Source organism: Sus scrofa, chromosome 1, assembly GCF_054392235.1.
Source record: "Sus scrofa isolate SSC_HxYL_T2T_F1_AM1 chromosome 1, Sscrofa_HxYL_maternal_Yorkshire_Landrace_v2.0, whole genome shotgun sequence".
NCBI lineage: Eukaryota > Metazoa > Chordata > Mammalia > Artiodactyla > Suidae > Sus > Sus scrofa.
The window spans coordinates 246,702,147-246,718,228 of NC_139383.1; the positions used below are offsets into that span (position 1 = coordinate 246,702,147).

The 16,082-nt window shown below is 47.0% G+C and overlaps 1 protein-coding gene across 3 annotated transcripts; it reads right to left on the minus strand.

Moving 5' to 3' along the window:
* Positions 1-643: 643 nt before the first annotated feature.
* On the minus strand, positions 644-15,787 carry VCP (valosin containing protein). Of its 3 annotated transcripts, none has more exons than XM_021083237.2 (17): positions 15,513-15,787; positions 11,510-11,621; positions 11,152-11,424; positions 9,919-10,061; positions 9,234-9,364; positions 8,626-8,757; positions 6,722-6,824; positions 5,963-6,096; positions 5,748-5,883; positions 5,285-5,397; positions 4,724-4,888; positions 4,508-4,630; positions 4,044-4,256; positions 3,532-3,840; positions 3,101-3,256; positions 1,450-1,604; positions 644-1,305 (listed from the first exon to the last, which is right to left on the minus strand). In XM_021083237.2, exons 3-17 carry the CDS (start codon positions 11,316-11,318, stop codon positions 1,200-1,202), a joined length of 2,286 nt encoding a protein of 761 aa, XP_020938896.1. In that variant the 5' UTR covers positions 11,319-11,424; positions 11,510-11,621; positions 15,513-15,787; the 3' UTR covers positions 644-1,199.
* Between the last annotated feature and the right edge of the window lie 295 nt (positions 15,788-16,082).

Consider the following 16,082-nt stretch of genomic DNA (forward strand, 5'->3'; position numbering starts at 1 on the left):
CAGTAAGCTACCAAGGTACAGATCCCAAAAGCACTAAGTGATTACGTTGGTACCAGTTGAATGAAGATACTCTAAACATGGACAATACTGTGCAAGCAATCATCTGAAAAATTAGGAACAGGGGAGGATGTTTAGAAAGAAACACATCCAATACTAGAATTTTATATTAGAAAACAAGCTATGTTTTTATAATACAAATTACATAAGATAAAGGTGGACATAATTGTTAAGTGATCCTTAACCAGAACATGAATATATGGAACTTTTAGATGCATCAAGAGAACATCCATCTCTCCAGACAGAGACTTTACCTTTCTACAACCTTAAGATTTTTGGAGGGCACCCCAATCCAGCCTCAGTCAGGAAATGGGGGCTCTCCAGGACTAGTCTCACCACCCAACCAGACACAGGTGGAGGATGCCACATTCTCCACACTGGAACTCTGTAAGACTGCTCTCCCTCCACTGCAGTCCTCTCCAATGATACTGCAAACACTGGGCGAGGCAGCAGCATACCAATGTTATCAGGAGGGGAAGGTGGTGCAATCCTACTCCCAGGATTTCACATGTGGAAGAGTGCCTTGGCAATGAGGCCCAAGGCCCTTCCCAGGAAAAGAAGCAGGCACAGGGGCCAGGACTCAGGCTCCATTTTGACCCAACGTTTATTGTCCTTTTACAGCATGTCATTTTTGGTTTAGAAACTGCTTGTGATTAGTTTTCCAACATTAACTCAAAAGCATGTAAAATAAAAATCAACCTACTCTATATAAACACCCAGCAACTGGAGCCCTTCATCCTCCTGCCCAAGTTGGGTAGGGGGAAGAAGGGAGGGCATGGGCAGCATTGAGTGAAGTGCAGATGCTTTACTGTGGGGAGTGGCAATAATGCCTTTCTTCGCACCCACAGAGGTCCCCTGCACTGCCCCAACTACAACAGAAGTGGCATAGGCCCAAGGCCCAATTCCCTGTTGGTAATTCACTCTCCGCCTCCCAAATGAAAATTGCTTTTATTTTATCACTTTTGTTTTGAATTTTTTTCCAACAGTTAACCCCCTGTCCAGAGTCTGACTGTAGCTGAACTGTTCAGACTGAGGAATGGAACAGGCCGTGGGCGCACCCGTGGTCCCTCCTGGGCGGGCGCCCCCACCCTCAGGGAACAAAGTCCAGCCAGGCCAGCTCACTGCATGCTGGCTACCACCACTTAGCCATACAGGTCATCATCATTATCTTCCGTGTACACACTGCCACCTGTGCCACCGCCACTGCCCTGACTGGGTCCAGCTCCACCTTGGTTTCCTGAAGGGAATCTACAAAAGAGCAGAGGCAAAAAAGAGCATTAGGACAGGGCCTGTGTAGGATTTTAATAACTACCCCTTCTTAGGGCTCCTATACAACCTCAGTTACATAGTTTCCCAAGACAACTTAAGCGCTGCCCACTGAAACCTAGTTACCTGAAGCTGCCAAAGCCTCGACTCTGCTGAAGGGTCTGAGCAAACATCTCATACTTCCGGATGTCATTATCACTAACAGAACGGCGGGCAAAACGCATGGCTTCCTCAAAGTGATCCCGTCGGATCTCAGGCACTGGATCATCTTCCTCTACCTCCTGTAGGATGGGTAAACACAGACCACCAGGGCTAGTTAAGGCTTGGCCTGGATGCCTTCCCTGGCCTTCATGATCCCCATTACTGCAGTAGCTTATGGCAAAGGCTTAGAGGAGTGAGCCTCTCCATTCCAACTTGAGTAAGTTGCCAGACCATCTTCCTACAACTGAGTCACTGCCCTGGTAAAAACCTGTCAACACATTCTGGTTTGTTTTGTTTTGTTTTTTTTTGTCTTTTTGTCCTTTTTAGGGCTGCACCCACGGCATATGGAGGTTCCCAGGCTTAGGGTCTAATCGGAGCTGTAGCCACCAGCCTACGCCAGAGCCACAACGACACCGGATCTGAGCCGTGTCTGCAACCTACACCACAGCTCATGGCAACACCGGATCCTTAACCCACTGAGCGAGGTCAGGGATCAAACCCACAACTTCACGGTTCCTAATTGGATTCATTTCCACTGTGCATGATAGGAACTCCACATTCTGTTAAAGGTAAAACTGTAGGGACGGAATTCCTATCAGTGGTCACCAAGGGCTTAGGCTGGGAAAAAGAAGCTAAGATACACAAATTTCTTTTGTCCCCAAAAGTTCTGTGTCAAAGAGGCACAAGGGAACTTTTGGGGACAAAAGAAATTTGTATATCTCAACTGTGGTAGTAGTTACAGAGCTTATACACATTTGCGAAAATGCACGGAAATAGTATACCTAAAAAGGGTAATTTTACAATATGTAAATTATACCTCATAAACCTAAGGTCAATGGCTCTCACTGCTTATCACATCTGGATTATACCTTATCTACTGGCCTTACTTCCAGCAATATTTGACTTTTCAAATCTACCCAGTTTCTCCAATTCTTGCAATTCTACTTCTCCAGCAGGTTATTTGGGTGGCTTATTTCCTTTATTCAAATTCTACTCTTTCTTCACAGGCCAGCTTAAACACTATCTCTTCTATTGAGAAGCCACTCAATTGCTGTGACTTATGAGACTGCTCCCTAGAATCAGTTTATAAGCTTTTATGAGAGGGAGGAGAGATGTCACAGACCCTCTCCAAAAGGTAAAGAAAGCTGATCATTTATTTATTTGCTCATTAATTCAGCCTCTTAACACTGTACCATGATATAGTGGGGAACAGCAAGATGAAAGAGACCCTATCTGTATGGAGTTTACACACACACAAAAGAAATTTTTTTTTTAAGGCATCTAAGCTTGTATACACACAAGAAAATCTGCATTTAATTTAGGGAGGGTCCATGGACCACCAGGATAGGTCCACAGATTCTAGGCTCTAAGCCTTGCTCTATTTGTTTCCCTATTTCTTCTCAGCCTTTGTAACTCCTGATTGAAAGGGTTAACTAAACATTCTCTCTATGACGCTCTGTTGAACATCTCAGTCAGATGATCTTTCCAAAACCTTGTACTCTTAACTCCAGGGCACTGTGGAGATTGTCCCTGGCTCCCCATAACTGGCACATCTGGGGAAAGGATACAGACTCACCATGGCCGATGGGTTGGTCTGCCTCTCCCGTTCTCGCCTAATCTCACTCTCGATTGATTCTCGGATGGCCAGCTTGCAAGCACGTTGGCAAATCTCTGTCAAGTCAGCTCCAGAGAAGCCATTAGTCATCTTAGCCAGGAACTCCAAATCCACATCCTAAAAGAAGCGACAGAGCTACCTCAGCATTTAGCTTCTCCTCCAGTGATACACTGATCTTTCAATCAAGCACTCTCAATTTCAGTGTGTCCCATCTTCTGCCACCCTGTTTTACTCCTTAATTCTAGATTATCCTAATACCCTCAAGTCTTCTATCTTCCCTTTAAACCATAACCCCAGAAATCCCCAAAGGAATCTTGTCCAGGAACCAAAGTGAACTTTACACTAGCCTGAGGATTCAGAGAAATCCCCAAGACCCAAGATCTTGCACCTGCCTTGGCAACAGGGGACTTGCGCAGGTTGGCCTTGAGAATGGCGACACGGGACTTCTCATCAGGAAGTGGGATGTAGATGAGCTGATCAAGGCGGCCAGGTCGCAAGATGGCAGGATCAATGATGTCAGGTCGGTTGGTAGCGCCAATGATAAACACATTTTTTTTTGTGGACATGCCATCCATTTCTGTCAAGATCTGGTTGATGACTCGGTCGGCAGCCCCACCACCATCTCCAATGTTGCCACCACGGGCCTTGGCAATTGAATCCAGCTCATCAAAGAACAGTACACAGGGGGCAGCTTGGCGGGCCTGTGTGAGGGACAGATGGACTCAAGCATTAGCACAGTTGGGTCTCTTGACCTGAGAAGGAACGGAAAATAAAGTGACCTGCACTGCCCCAGCTGAGGTGCCAGAACCAGATGGTTTTAAATTCAATTCTCCCAAAGAAATAGCCTCTATCCCTAACTTGTCCCCAGGCAAGTGAATTGACAGTCCAGCCACTTGTAGCTCACCTTGTCAAAGATTTCCCTAACATTGGCCTCTGATTCCCCAAACCACATGGTGAGCAGCTCAGGACCTTTGATGGAGATGAAGTTGGCCTGGCACTCATTAGCAATGGCTTTGGCCAGCAAGGTTTTCCCACAGCCAGGAGGTCCATAGAATAGCACTCCCTTGGAGGGTGTCATGCCAAACTTGAGGAATTTGTCTGGGTGCTCCACAGGATACTAGGAGGAAAAGAAAGGTGGGTTCAGGGATATCCTCAGAGTTGGAAAGAAATCTAACCAAAGAGAAGATCCTCCCAAACCACCCAGACCCAGGTTCCCTAAAAGCAGGCTCCTTAGTGCCTCCAACCTGAGGATAGTAGGTTTCTGAATTATGCTCACAATTTCTGCAATGAATGTGCCAACACCCCAATACTACCCAGTTCAATTACAATGGACTGAGGTAGAGACTCACCGTGGACTAAATACCCTACCTGGACCAGCTCCTGAAGCTCACGTTTGACATCCTCCAAGCCCCCAATGTCCTCCCAGGTCACCTGTGGCACCTCTACCACAGTTTCCCGAAGTGCTGATGGGTTGCTCTGGCTTAGGGCCCACTAAAAATGGAAGAAAAACTGGAGATGAGACTTGAAGGGGACAAATCAAAGTGCACGTGTGTGTATACCTGTGATATGAGAGCAGTGCCTTACTCGGAAGTCATCCATGGTAACTGCCAGGGAGTTCATGACCTCAGCATCGATGGTTTCGTCTTCTAGGTCAATGAGGTCCATCTTTTTGCGGATGGCTTGCAGAGCAGCCTCTGAGCACAGGGCTGCTAAGTCAGCACCAACATGCCCATGAGTTTCATTGGCTACCTGCAAAGAGAAGATCTACTTACTATCCTGTCTCTGAGCTGCCTTAGGAAGCTCGGAGACAAAAGAATTCTGGCCCCTTTCCCTGACTCCTATCTCTGGGCCCTCCATTTCCTGAACACATACTAGCAGTACTTTCACTAACTGGGTTTTAAGTATTCAAACATGGACTTGGGGCCTGGAAATAAAGCTGCCCCCAAAATTCTGCTTCACTCTAATCCAACCAAGAAACCATGCCAACTCTAATTTCCTGGATTCAATTTCATAACACTTCCCTTCCCCTGCTCAGGAATCAAAATCAGTTTCCTCACATTTTAAGCTTATGTCCCTAACTCAGTTCCCTTCAACTGCCTGGAAACAGATATCCTAATTTCTGGCCAGCCCTCATCACCACTCCACCTGTTCAAGGTCCACATCATCTGCCAGCTTCATATTCTTGGTATGGATCTGAAGAATTTCCAAGCGTCCTGTAGCATCAGGAATTCCAATATCTACCTCCCTGTCAAAGCGACCTGTAAGACAATGCATAAAAACAGATAGGGTTCATTTCTGGTCCAGAAGAAGGGGCAGGCCTAAGATGACCAATCATCCTGGTTTACCCAGGAATCTCTTGGAATTAGCATTGCAATCTCCATATCCGGGGAAATCCCTCAGTCTCAGGCAAATTAGGATGGCTGGTCACCCTAGACACATGAAATAAGCAAAAGGACCCCTGGGCCCTAACATTGCATAGAGCTTTAAGAAATCCTCAGGATTAGGTGACTTAGATGACAGAGAAATATGGGAGTAACAGGATTTAAACCAGTAAAGCCATCATCGTCCCATGAGTAAGGACTGCAAAAAAGAAATTTTGGGTCCTCACCAAATCGTCGTAGGGCTGGGTCAATGCTGTTGGGTCTGTTGGTTGCTGCCATGACAATCACATGTGCTCTCTGCTTTAGGCCATCCATGAGAGTCAATAACTGTGATACAATACGCCGCTCCACCTCCCCATGGGTCTGTCAGGACAGAATGTCTGGTCAGAAGTGAAGCGAGGAGCTTTCAACATCCTACTAACCCCCTCAGGGAAGTTCCTACTTTCTCTCTCTTGGGAGCGATGGCATCCAACTCATCAATGAAAATGATAGCCGGAGCATTCTTCTCAGCCTCCTCAAAGGCTTTACGAAGGTTGCTCTCAGACTCACCAGCCAACTTGCTCATGATCTCAGGACCTGAAAGCATAAACAATGAATGCAATGACAAAAACTACACTCTTCCTCAATCTCAAAAGAAATCAGGTGTCTGATTTGCCCAACCCAGAAAATGGTCCTGTGTGAGAATGTAGTGGCCTCTGCCTACTTCTTCACAGTCCCTACCATTATCGCCGAATAGCCACCAAGTCGAGATAAAAAAAAAAAAAAAACCCAAGGGGTTTAGTATACTGTATGAAGATGACAGCAGATGCTCTGGAACCTCTAGGCAGAGCAGGAGAAGCAGCACACCAGTTAAAACCCCTATTAACAAAATACCATCCTCAAAGAGCCAGCTGTTCTCCACCAGTCTTCCCCAGCCCCTCTCAAATAAATAAGCATACATTTTTTTGAGTTCTCATTCTAACATGCTCCCCTTAAATGTCTTTGGTCTCTCTATGACAGTTCACAAGGGGGAGATAGGTCAGGGAGCACCAGAGTAGAATACCCTCCCCTTGCTGCTATCTGCAGTACATCCCAGCAGAATAAAGATGCCAAAGTATACACAGGACATGTACACAAATGATTATGTCCATGAGTTCCCCAGCTCATGAGACTGGGTCATGTCCAGCTCAGAGTTGAGTCCAGGCAAACACAAGTTTCCTACCATTGATCAAGAAGAAGAAGGCTCCAGTCTCATTTGCCACAGCTCGAGCAATCAGGGTCTTCCCAGTCCCGGGAGGTCCATAGAGCAGGATTCCCCGAGGAGGCTGAGGACCAGTAGAGGGTATGATTAGGTTCAGAACCCACCTCCTCCCAACCACAGCCATCTTAAAATGGCTTGACAAGGACTCTATCTAGAGAGAGTGAAAATCAGAGTTCAACTCTGACATCAGTAAGAATGACCCCTCAAGCAGTAGCTGCTAGGAAGATAGTTTAGTTCAGACCATACTCACTCCTCTTACCAGCAGAGAAAACACTGCTAGAAGGCTGACAACATTCATGACTACACAGGAAACAAAGAGCAGAGAAACCACTAAGAAACTCTTAGTGACTGAGTCTGAAGATCCTGAGACTAAGGAAAAGTGAGAGGCCACTGGGTCAAAGACTTGACTTTAGATAGACAAGAGCCAAGGACTAGCTTAGCCATTTAAGAGTGTTGCCAGAGACTCACTAACTCCAGTAATCACAACCATCCAGGATTTATTATCATGTTGGAATGTGTTTCTTCTACCGACAACCGCAAGTTTTCCTTTTGTTTTTGTTTTTTGTCTTTTCTAGGGCTGCACCCACAGCGTATGGAGGTTCCCAGGCTAAGGGTCTAATCAGAGCTGTAGCTGCCGGCCTACGCCAGAGCCACAGCAACACGGGATCCGAGCCGCGTCTGCTACCCACACCACAGCTCATGCTAATGCAGGATCCTTAACCCACTGAGCAATGCCAGGGATCGAACCCACAACCTCAGGGTTCCTAGTCAGATTCGTTAATCACTGCGCCACCAAGGGAACTCCAACACAAGTTTTCCTCTTAGTGGCTGTCTATTCGGTGGCCTCATCCACCAGAAGTATGTGGAAAAGTGCCCCTCCCCACAAGATTAATTATACAGTGTATACTAGAGCAAGAGGCAATATTTTTATTTTCAGTGTGTCCTATGATACAGAACAAGTGGGATGCTACTTTCTCTCTTTTTTTTTTTTTGGCCACACCCTCAGCATGTGAAGTTCCCAGGCCAGGGATCCAACCCAGGCCACAGCAGTAACAACAGTAAATCCTTAACACACTGAGCCATAAGAGAACTCCAAGGGATGTTACATTTAAGAGCAGTAGTTCTCAAATATATTGGACTCGGGACTCTTCATACTCTGCAAATTTCCTTAACTTCCACTTCTATTGGGTAGTATTCCAGACAGGCTGGCAAACCATGATATGTTATTTATAGGGTCCATTAGGGAAAAACTACTTCTACAATTTGAAGAGGTAATTAAGGGAAAAAAAAGTGTTCCCATTGTGGTACAGTGGGTTAAGAATCTGCAGCTTCCTTGAGCTGTGGTGTAGGTCACAGACACAGCTGGTATCTGGTGTTGCTGTGGCATAGGCCAGCAGCTGCAGTTCCGATTCAACCCCAGCCTGGGAACTTCCATATGCTGCAGGTACAGCCCTAAAAAGACAAACAAACAAACAACAACAACAAAAAAACCCAGTATCTGCAGCAGCTCAGGTTGCTGTGGAGACACCGGCCCAGCACCATGAGTTAAAAGATCCGTCACTGCCACAGCTGCAGTTCAGGAATCAATCCCAGGCCCAGGAACTTCCTATGTCATGGGTGCAGTCAATTAAAAAGAAAGAAAGAAAGAAGAAAAAAAAATGCAACAGAGGTCTTAAATGGCCCATTCTGTCCTAGATCAGTAGTGGCTTTAATGAATTTAAAGCCCTCTATAAACTTAAAAGCACAAAACTTCCTAGTCCAAGGCAATGACAAAACACATGTATGAAGATAGGTCCCAGAATTAGTTACCAAGTAGCCATTAATTGCCACCCTAGACTATAATCCACAGAGCCCAGCAAGCTCACCTTCACACCAATTGCCTTAAAGAGGGCAGGATGTCTCAAGGGCAGCTCCACCATCTCCTTTATCTGAGCTAGCTGTTTCCTGCAGCCACCAATGTCATCATAGCCCACTTCGTTCAAGGACTCTTCTTCATCCTGAATATGGAGGAGACAAAGAAAAAGAAAAGGTAGGAATCCTACTATCAGCAACCTGGTGTAGAGAAAATTCTTCTCAAAGGGTTCATGCCTTAAAGAACAACTCTAAAAATCCTAAGGAAAAGATTTCTAGCACAGCTTTTCCCTATCACACTGTCCTTAGTCTTAACTGGGATGGGTTCCCCCAAGACTTGATGCTAGAAACTGTGGGAAACAGGAAGGCGTCTAGGAGCCATATTAGCATCAGTTCTTCAAAAAGTTTTTCAACCACTTAGACCTTTTAGGTTCAATCTACATTTTAACAATTATTGGTTATCAGATATTTTCAAAAATCACTTAGGTCCAGAAATGAACGCTAGGTTTCCCACCTCGGGGAAAAAGCCTGGCTATAAGCCTGGGAATTCTTTGGAATTACCACATGACTGATCCACTGAGTAATCACAAAGCATGGTACCAGGACCAGGGAGAGAACTTACCTCTCGTTTGATAGGTTCTCCTTCACAGTGGATCACTGTGTCTGGTGCAACAATGCAGTAAGGACTGGGATCCGTCTCCACTACTTTGAACTCTACTGCACGCATCCCACCCCGAACAAGGAAAATATCTCCTGTGAGAGCAGTCAGCACAAGAGCAGTTAGAGGTGTCTATTACCAGACCAAGTGAGAATCCCTCATCAGAACCTAGTGTTTAGAGTGCCAAGTTCACTAAATATTGCCCTTTCTCCTTCCCATCCCCATCATATTAAGCATCAGGCAAAAAGAGAAAGCTCAACTATAAGAGGCCCTCTGCCACTCAAGACAGTAAACAACCTAATGTATCAGAAAGAAGCCCATCAGGTTTTTGACTTCTAGGGTATAGATAACCCAAACTTTCACAAACACCACCAATGGTAGAACTGTGCTAAATCGTAAATACACTCTAGACTGTGACATAGTCAGAATGGCCCACCTCTTCCTTCGAATAAAGAGAAGATGGTTTACTGGAGTGAGGAGTGGAAATGGGAAAAGCGGGGAGTGGGGAGGAAGAGGGGGAAGGAGAGAGTACACGTGAGCACATGTGTACAGAATGTGTGTGTATGCACACATACATGAGAATGAGACAAAGGTGTCCCAAGGTTTACTCCTGGGTATCCTACAAACAGTCCCTAGAATTATGTCTCACCTTTCCGGATGGGTCGATAAGCTTCCAGGAAGTATGGCTTAAGGTATACCTCAAAGAGATTGCCAGTGATGCCTTCCACTGTGTCATCGATGGGTAGTACATGGATACGTTTGCCGTACTTCACATCAGGGCATGGCTGGATGCTGAGGATGACAAGCAGACTCCACGTTACCAACCACACTGCAGCCCCAAGCACTGGGTGTCCGAAAGGGCCTGGCACAGAGAGCTGATGACGAGCCAAAGAGAAAAGGCAGGGATGGCTTTAGGTGAAGAGCAGTAAGAGGGTAGGGTGGAAGTGAGGGCAAAGGAACAGCCAAGCAGAACAGGTCATATGCCATGTGGGGTCGTGGGGGTGGGGGAGGTGCTAGAAGAAGCTGCTGGGGCTGCTCGCTCGCAATTATGAGCCAAAAGGAAGATCTACACATCTAGAACCCCCACAAAGACATAAGAGGAAGGGTCTTCAGTGAGCGATATCCAAGGATAACCCATTCTGGTTAATATCGGTGACCCAGTATTACAAAAGGGAAACCTCAGACTGAAAAGTGTCAGGGTCAGAGAAATGGAAGTGAAAAAATAATCTTATCAGGTGGTCAGAGCACCTTGAGAAAGTGACTAAGCACCTCCAGGAAGAAGGCTACATGAAACCTAGAATCCATGAAAAAGAATCAGAAGCCAGAGATGTTCCTAGTCAGGTGACAGAAGGTTGGGGAGCAGTGGCTAGAGATGAATCCAGGATGGGGAAGCTTCTTGCCTTAATGTTAAGTCTAAAATCACTCAAACTGGAGCTATCCTAGGTCTGGTTCAAACTATGCATCTCTCCTAGGTTAACCTGGATCCTTAAACAGATCTACTAGGAGTCTACCTTCCATGCCCATATCCCCATCTCATTCCAGCCCCAACACAAGCCATTAATGCAACACAGTAGTAAGGTTACTGGTTCCAGATGGCATCCTAAACCAAGGTCTAAGGTATGATGAATTATACTTTTGACAGGAAAAAACAAAAGTACCAAGAAAGTCATAGAAATGCCAACTTATCCCAAGGGTCATGCAGAGGCAGATTTTGAAGTCTCAGAGGCAAAATCAAAACCTAAGACAACCTAAACACATTATGTCGTCCCATAGCTTGCAAGGTCCCAATATCTGTAGCTGCCAAGGCCTTGTGGGGGTACTGCCTATAAAGCAGGCTGTCTCTGGGCTCCCATCCCTGAGGGGTCAAGAACCCCACACACACCTGATGACATCCCCTAGGTGTACGCGAAGGTTATTCCGAACAACTCTATTCATTCGAATCTTCTCATCAGAACATGTGTCATCAGAAAGCACAATGCACACAGCTTCCCGCCTCTTCTTTCCTTTCAGCAACACTGTGTCACCTCGGAACAACTGCAGCTCATCCATCTTGGGCTGAGGAAAGAAGGTTAAGGCCTTTGGGTCACTGGGCCAGGGGGTAAGCAGCAGCCCTGGAGGTTGGGATTCCCAGTAAACCCCACTCTATCTGTGGTCACTGCAAGAAAAATGAGAAAAGAAACCTGGGAAAAGCCCTCAGGTTAAGTGCAATAAGTAAAAATTGCACTGCGGACCCAACTTACCTGGGACAAAGATACCACACTGTTGTCCTCATTGATGGCTTCATCAACAATTAACCGATTGGGACGATTCTTCTGTTTAAGAATGGCTGTTGATAAATCATCACCTTTGGAACTAGAAAGAGAAAATGAAGTCAGTTCTAAAACTTACTCCAGCTCTGAGGACCCCACCAGTCTCTATAACTCACACTTAGGAAAGAAATAGTGGATAGATGAAGCTATGCCTATACCAAGAACTCAGATGAAAAGCAATTCAGCCAAGGTCAAGAAGAATATCAAGTCTATGTTACAATTCCTCATCCGGCAACTCGGTATTCTGAGCACTCCTGGTATCCTAGCTGCGTGGCCCCAGGTGATCTTGTCCCAGGGTCAGGAAACTAAGATGACAAGAGTAAAAGTGGAGGCTGAAGAGTTCCCACTGTGGTACAATGGGATCAGTGGCATCTCTGGAGCACTAGGACACAGGTTTGATCTCTGGCATAGCATGTTAAGGATCTGGCATTGCTGCAGCTGCAGCATAGGTGGCAAATGCAGATGAGATCTGATCTCTGGCCCTAGAATTCCATATGCTGCGGGCAGCCAAAAGAGGGGGAAAAAAAAAAAGTGAAGCCTGAGCAATAATTAGAGAAATAAAAATAGTCTTAGACAGCATAGAATGGTGATTAAAAAGAGAAGCGTCCCTGTAGTCTGACTTGTTGAGTCTGAATCCCAACCCTGCCAGAGCTTAACTGTGATTTTGGGCAACTTATTTAACCTCTTTGGAGGCTGACGTCCTCATCTATAAAATGGGGACTATAGTAGTACCTATCTCAGAGTGTAATGAACACAAAATGCTCAACAAAATGCATATGGTATCAACGGTCACTATGATTAGCACTGCAGAACACAGCATAAGCTCTTTCTTTGCTAACCTTCTTATAGAACAAAGTGAGCAAGGCAACCTCCCATAGGCTCCAAGACCCACAAAACAAGCCCGGGAACAATAAAGCAAAATTATTAGTGCTACTCTCCTTACCAGATAAACCTGCTGAATGTCAGGAGCCTTCTACCTACCACAGGAATGCAAAGCACAAAGACCATCATATTTGAAAAAAAATAAATACTTGACACTAACAGATCTAGAATCTTCACCAGAACAAAGCTCAAGCTTAAAGGGAGTTTCACGGTAATCTTTGAAAAGACACAACTCCATGGAGCTGGTTCAAAAAGTCAAAACCAGAAGTTCCTGTCATGGCTCAGAGGAGATGAAACTGACTAGCATCCATGAGGACACAGGTTTGATCCCTCACCTTGTTCAGTGGGTTAAGGATCTGGCATTGCCGTGAGCTGTGGTGTAGGCTGAAGATGTGGCTTGGATCTGGTGGTGCTGTGGCTGTGGCTGTGGCACAGGCCAGCGGCTACAGCTCCCATTTGACCCCTAGCCTGGGAACTTTCATATGCCAAGGGCGTGGCCCTAAAAAAAAAGACAAAAAAAAAAAAGTCAATACCAAGAAATGTGAGACATGGGGCAAATCAAAATCCTCTCACCCAAATGAAGGTTGCCTAAGTCTGAACTCAGTTTACATTGTCTAAACAGGAGTTCCCTTATAGCACAGAGGGTTAAGGATCTGGTGTTGTCACTGCAGTGGTCTGGGTCACTGCTATGGCACAGGTTTGAACCCTGGCCTGTCCACATGCCAAAAGCACAGCCAAAATAAATAAATAAAATTTGTCTAAATGGTTTTTATCATTTCATAGAAGCTAAGATCACTCTCCTGACACCTATTTCTCACTTGCCTCATCTCCAACCTTCATAACGAGTCACAGAGGGCTCTCCTTTTGAAGAGCTACCTTCTCTTAGTAGGGCTCAGGAAAACTTGCGCATTAACCAAAAGGAGGCGAGCCAATGGATGATGTAAAGAAATAATAAATAAAAAAGAGACCATTCCACTCAAAAAATTAACAAGTATATGTACATGTCAGGCACTGTTCTAGGATCTGGGGATTTTCAGTCAACAAAACAAGACAAAACAGTATTTCTATTGGAAATATTGCAAGAAAAAAAAGATGCCTATGCTTTAAAATACCAGGTAAGAAATTATGAGGCATTTACATCTTTTGGTCTTGATACACTCAAAAGAAATACAAATCCCATTCACCTAAAAAAAAATTGTAACCTTTCTGCTGACCTTCTCACATAGGTTGCCCCTTTACTCATTTGCTTTAAACTAGTTTCCAAAAGTGGCATTTCCTCAGCTTAAACTTGCCTCCCCAGCGCAAAAGTGTTAGGCACAATGCTGCAGAGTAGGCATACTCTTCCAATGCTTATCAACAAACACCCTGGAGAGCAAACATGGTCAATGTGAGAGTCGAGGGCAATTTAAATCCATCCATTCTCCCTCTCCTCCATGCATCAAAATACCCTCTAAGGGCTGTCCATCTTCCAGTTGGATGTATAGGATTAGGGTTAGAGAAATAAAATACCAGTTGCCTCTGGTCATCAGAGTTTGTATTCTAACCCCAAAGCTGTATTCTAGGAAAACCTCCAATCTGCCTACCACTCCTGAGCCCAGCACTGGAGATGACTGATATGTTCTGCCCTTAAAGTAAAGACCTTTAATTCTACATCTGTCCCCTGAGATCGAAAGAGGTAACCTCTAAACAAGGGAAGTCAGCTTGATCATGGGCTGACAACAGTCCTGGAGGCTCTTTGGGGACCTTCCTCTGGTTTCCTGCATGAGTCAAGGCCCTCTTCCAGGACCCCAGTGGGCCACAGGGGGCGTGGACAGAGTTCAGTTAAGAGTCATCAAGATGACCTAGAGATAAACTGTCTATGATGCCAGGTTCTAAGAATTTTTGACTTTTAGTACTGGAAACTAAAGAGGGTACTTTAAGTATTAATAAGTAGCCCTTTTCAATAGGCGCCTCAGTAATAAATACTTCACCTCGGTTCAGAAACTTGAAAAAAAGGAACACCTCAAAAAACTGAACTCTCAAGTCTGGAAGGTGCTTTGCATAGAAGAGTTTCCATAGGATGGCAGTGTTCTCCTCCCCCACCCCAACTCCCCCAGTATCTAAAGCTCTTGATTCTAAAATGGGCAGAGGTAGCCAGGTTTTATCTGATGCTTTCCTGAGGAATAGAGAGCTCAGGATTTCTCCACATAGGTAAAAGGCTGTGTGTGTTTGAGAAGTTAGGGCAACTCTAACCTTCACACCACAAAAGGCTGAAATCTAGAAAGGCCCACAAAATACGAACTGAGATTCGAATTTTAGCAAGAACCTAATGAACCTCACTTCCTAACATTATTGAAAACTGACTATAGCCTTCCCATATGAATAAAACAGGAATAATAAAGTATGAAGAAGGCCAGATGGGAAAGGCAGGGCCCGCCCTCTCGGTAACAGCCTCTCACTACTCAGGTCGTAGAGGATGCCAACCACGGGCCAGACCCACCCGGATCCAAAAGGGCCGTCGGGAGCTCCCCTGAGCTCGCCCGGCCTTGCACTGCTCCGGCCTCCTCCTCGGTCTCGGTCTCCCGGCTCCTAAGGCCTTCACGTGGCTCAAAGTCCACGCCCACCGGGCCCAGTTAGGGCGTCAGGCCCAAGTGGCCTGCACTCTCCGGGGACCAAAGGCCTACAACGGGTGGCAGACTGGATCGCAGGTGGACACCCCAAGGCCCCGGGGCTCCGTGCCGGCAGCGTGGGCCCTCAGACCTCACTAGGACAGGACAGCCGTTCGAGAGGAGCCAATCAGGCCGCCCCGGGCCTGCATGACACAGCACGATCCGGCCCAGGCCCCGACCCAGGCCCAAAGCAAGCCCCGCCTAGGGGGCGCACGGGTGCGCGGCCGGGCCCAGCGGGGTCCGCGGCTCCTCATTCGCCCCCTTCCTCTCCTTCCCTCTCCCTCCTTCCCTGTCTCCACCTCCTAGACGCGCCCACAAGCAGGCCTGGCCGGGCCTACCCAACGCAGGGGATCTCCCAGTGCGCGCACTCGCAGCGGGAGGACGGGGGGCGCGCACACACTCACTCAGCTCCGGAGGCCATGGCGCGCGCTTCTCCCGGCCAACGGCTGTGGCGGCCCGCAGGTAACGGCTACGAAGGGTGGCAGGCGACCGACTCGGCCGGTGCTCGGCTCTCCCGGGCGGAGGGTGAGCGGCAACGACAAACCCGCAGACGGCCTCCCTTTCGTTTCCTCCCAGAGGCACCAGGGCGGTAGGCGGGCGGGGGACGCTAGCGCCTGATCCGCGAGGGGGCAGCGGCAGCGACAACTCAAACGACGGCTGCAGACGCTTTGCGAAGACTGAGGCGAGAAGAGCCGAATCATCGGAAGGAGAGGTGCTCACAACTCAGCCAATCAGCGCCTGCCCTGGGTACTCCCGCCCGCCTCTCCGTGCCTCCTCTCCCCAGCAACCCGCGGACCAGAGCCAATCAGGAAATTCGCTTGCGGCCCGGCTCCCGCCTCAGGGATGCAACACGCCTAGTAACGCCACGTCAATTGGCCGCCACGCTACGCTTCCTCGACGGATTGGGACTCTCGACCAATCAACGAAAGGAATGGGGCCAGATCGACTGGCGAAAGGAGAGCCTTTAACCCTGG

Bases quoted from the DNA above. Each gene is read 5' to 3' on its own strand.
- VCP (XM_021083237.2), bottom strand. From the start codon at position 11,318: ATGGATGAGCTGCAGTTGTTCCGAGGTGACACAGTGTTGCTGAAAGGA. The intron at 9,365-9,918 runs GTGAGACATAAT...CTGCTCTCACAG, and splicing joins TTATCGACCCATCCGGAAAG to GAGATATTTTCCTTGTTCGG. The intron at 3,841-4,043 runs GTGAGCTACAAG...TCCCTCACACAG, and splicing joins TTAGGGAAATCTTTGACAAG to GCCCGCCAAGCTGCCCCCTG.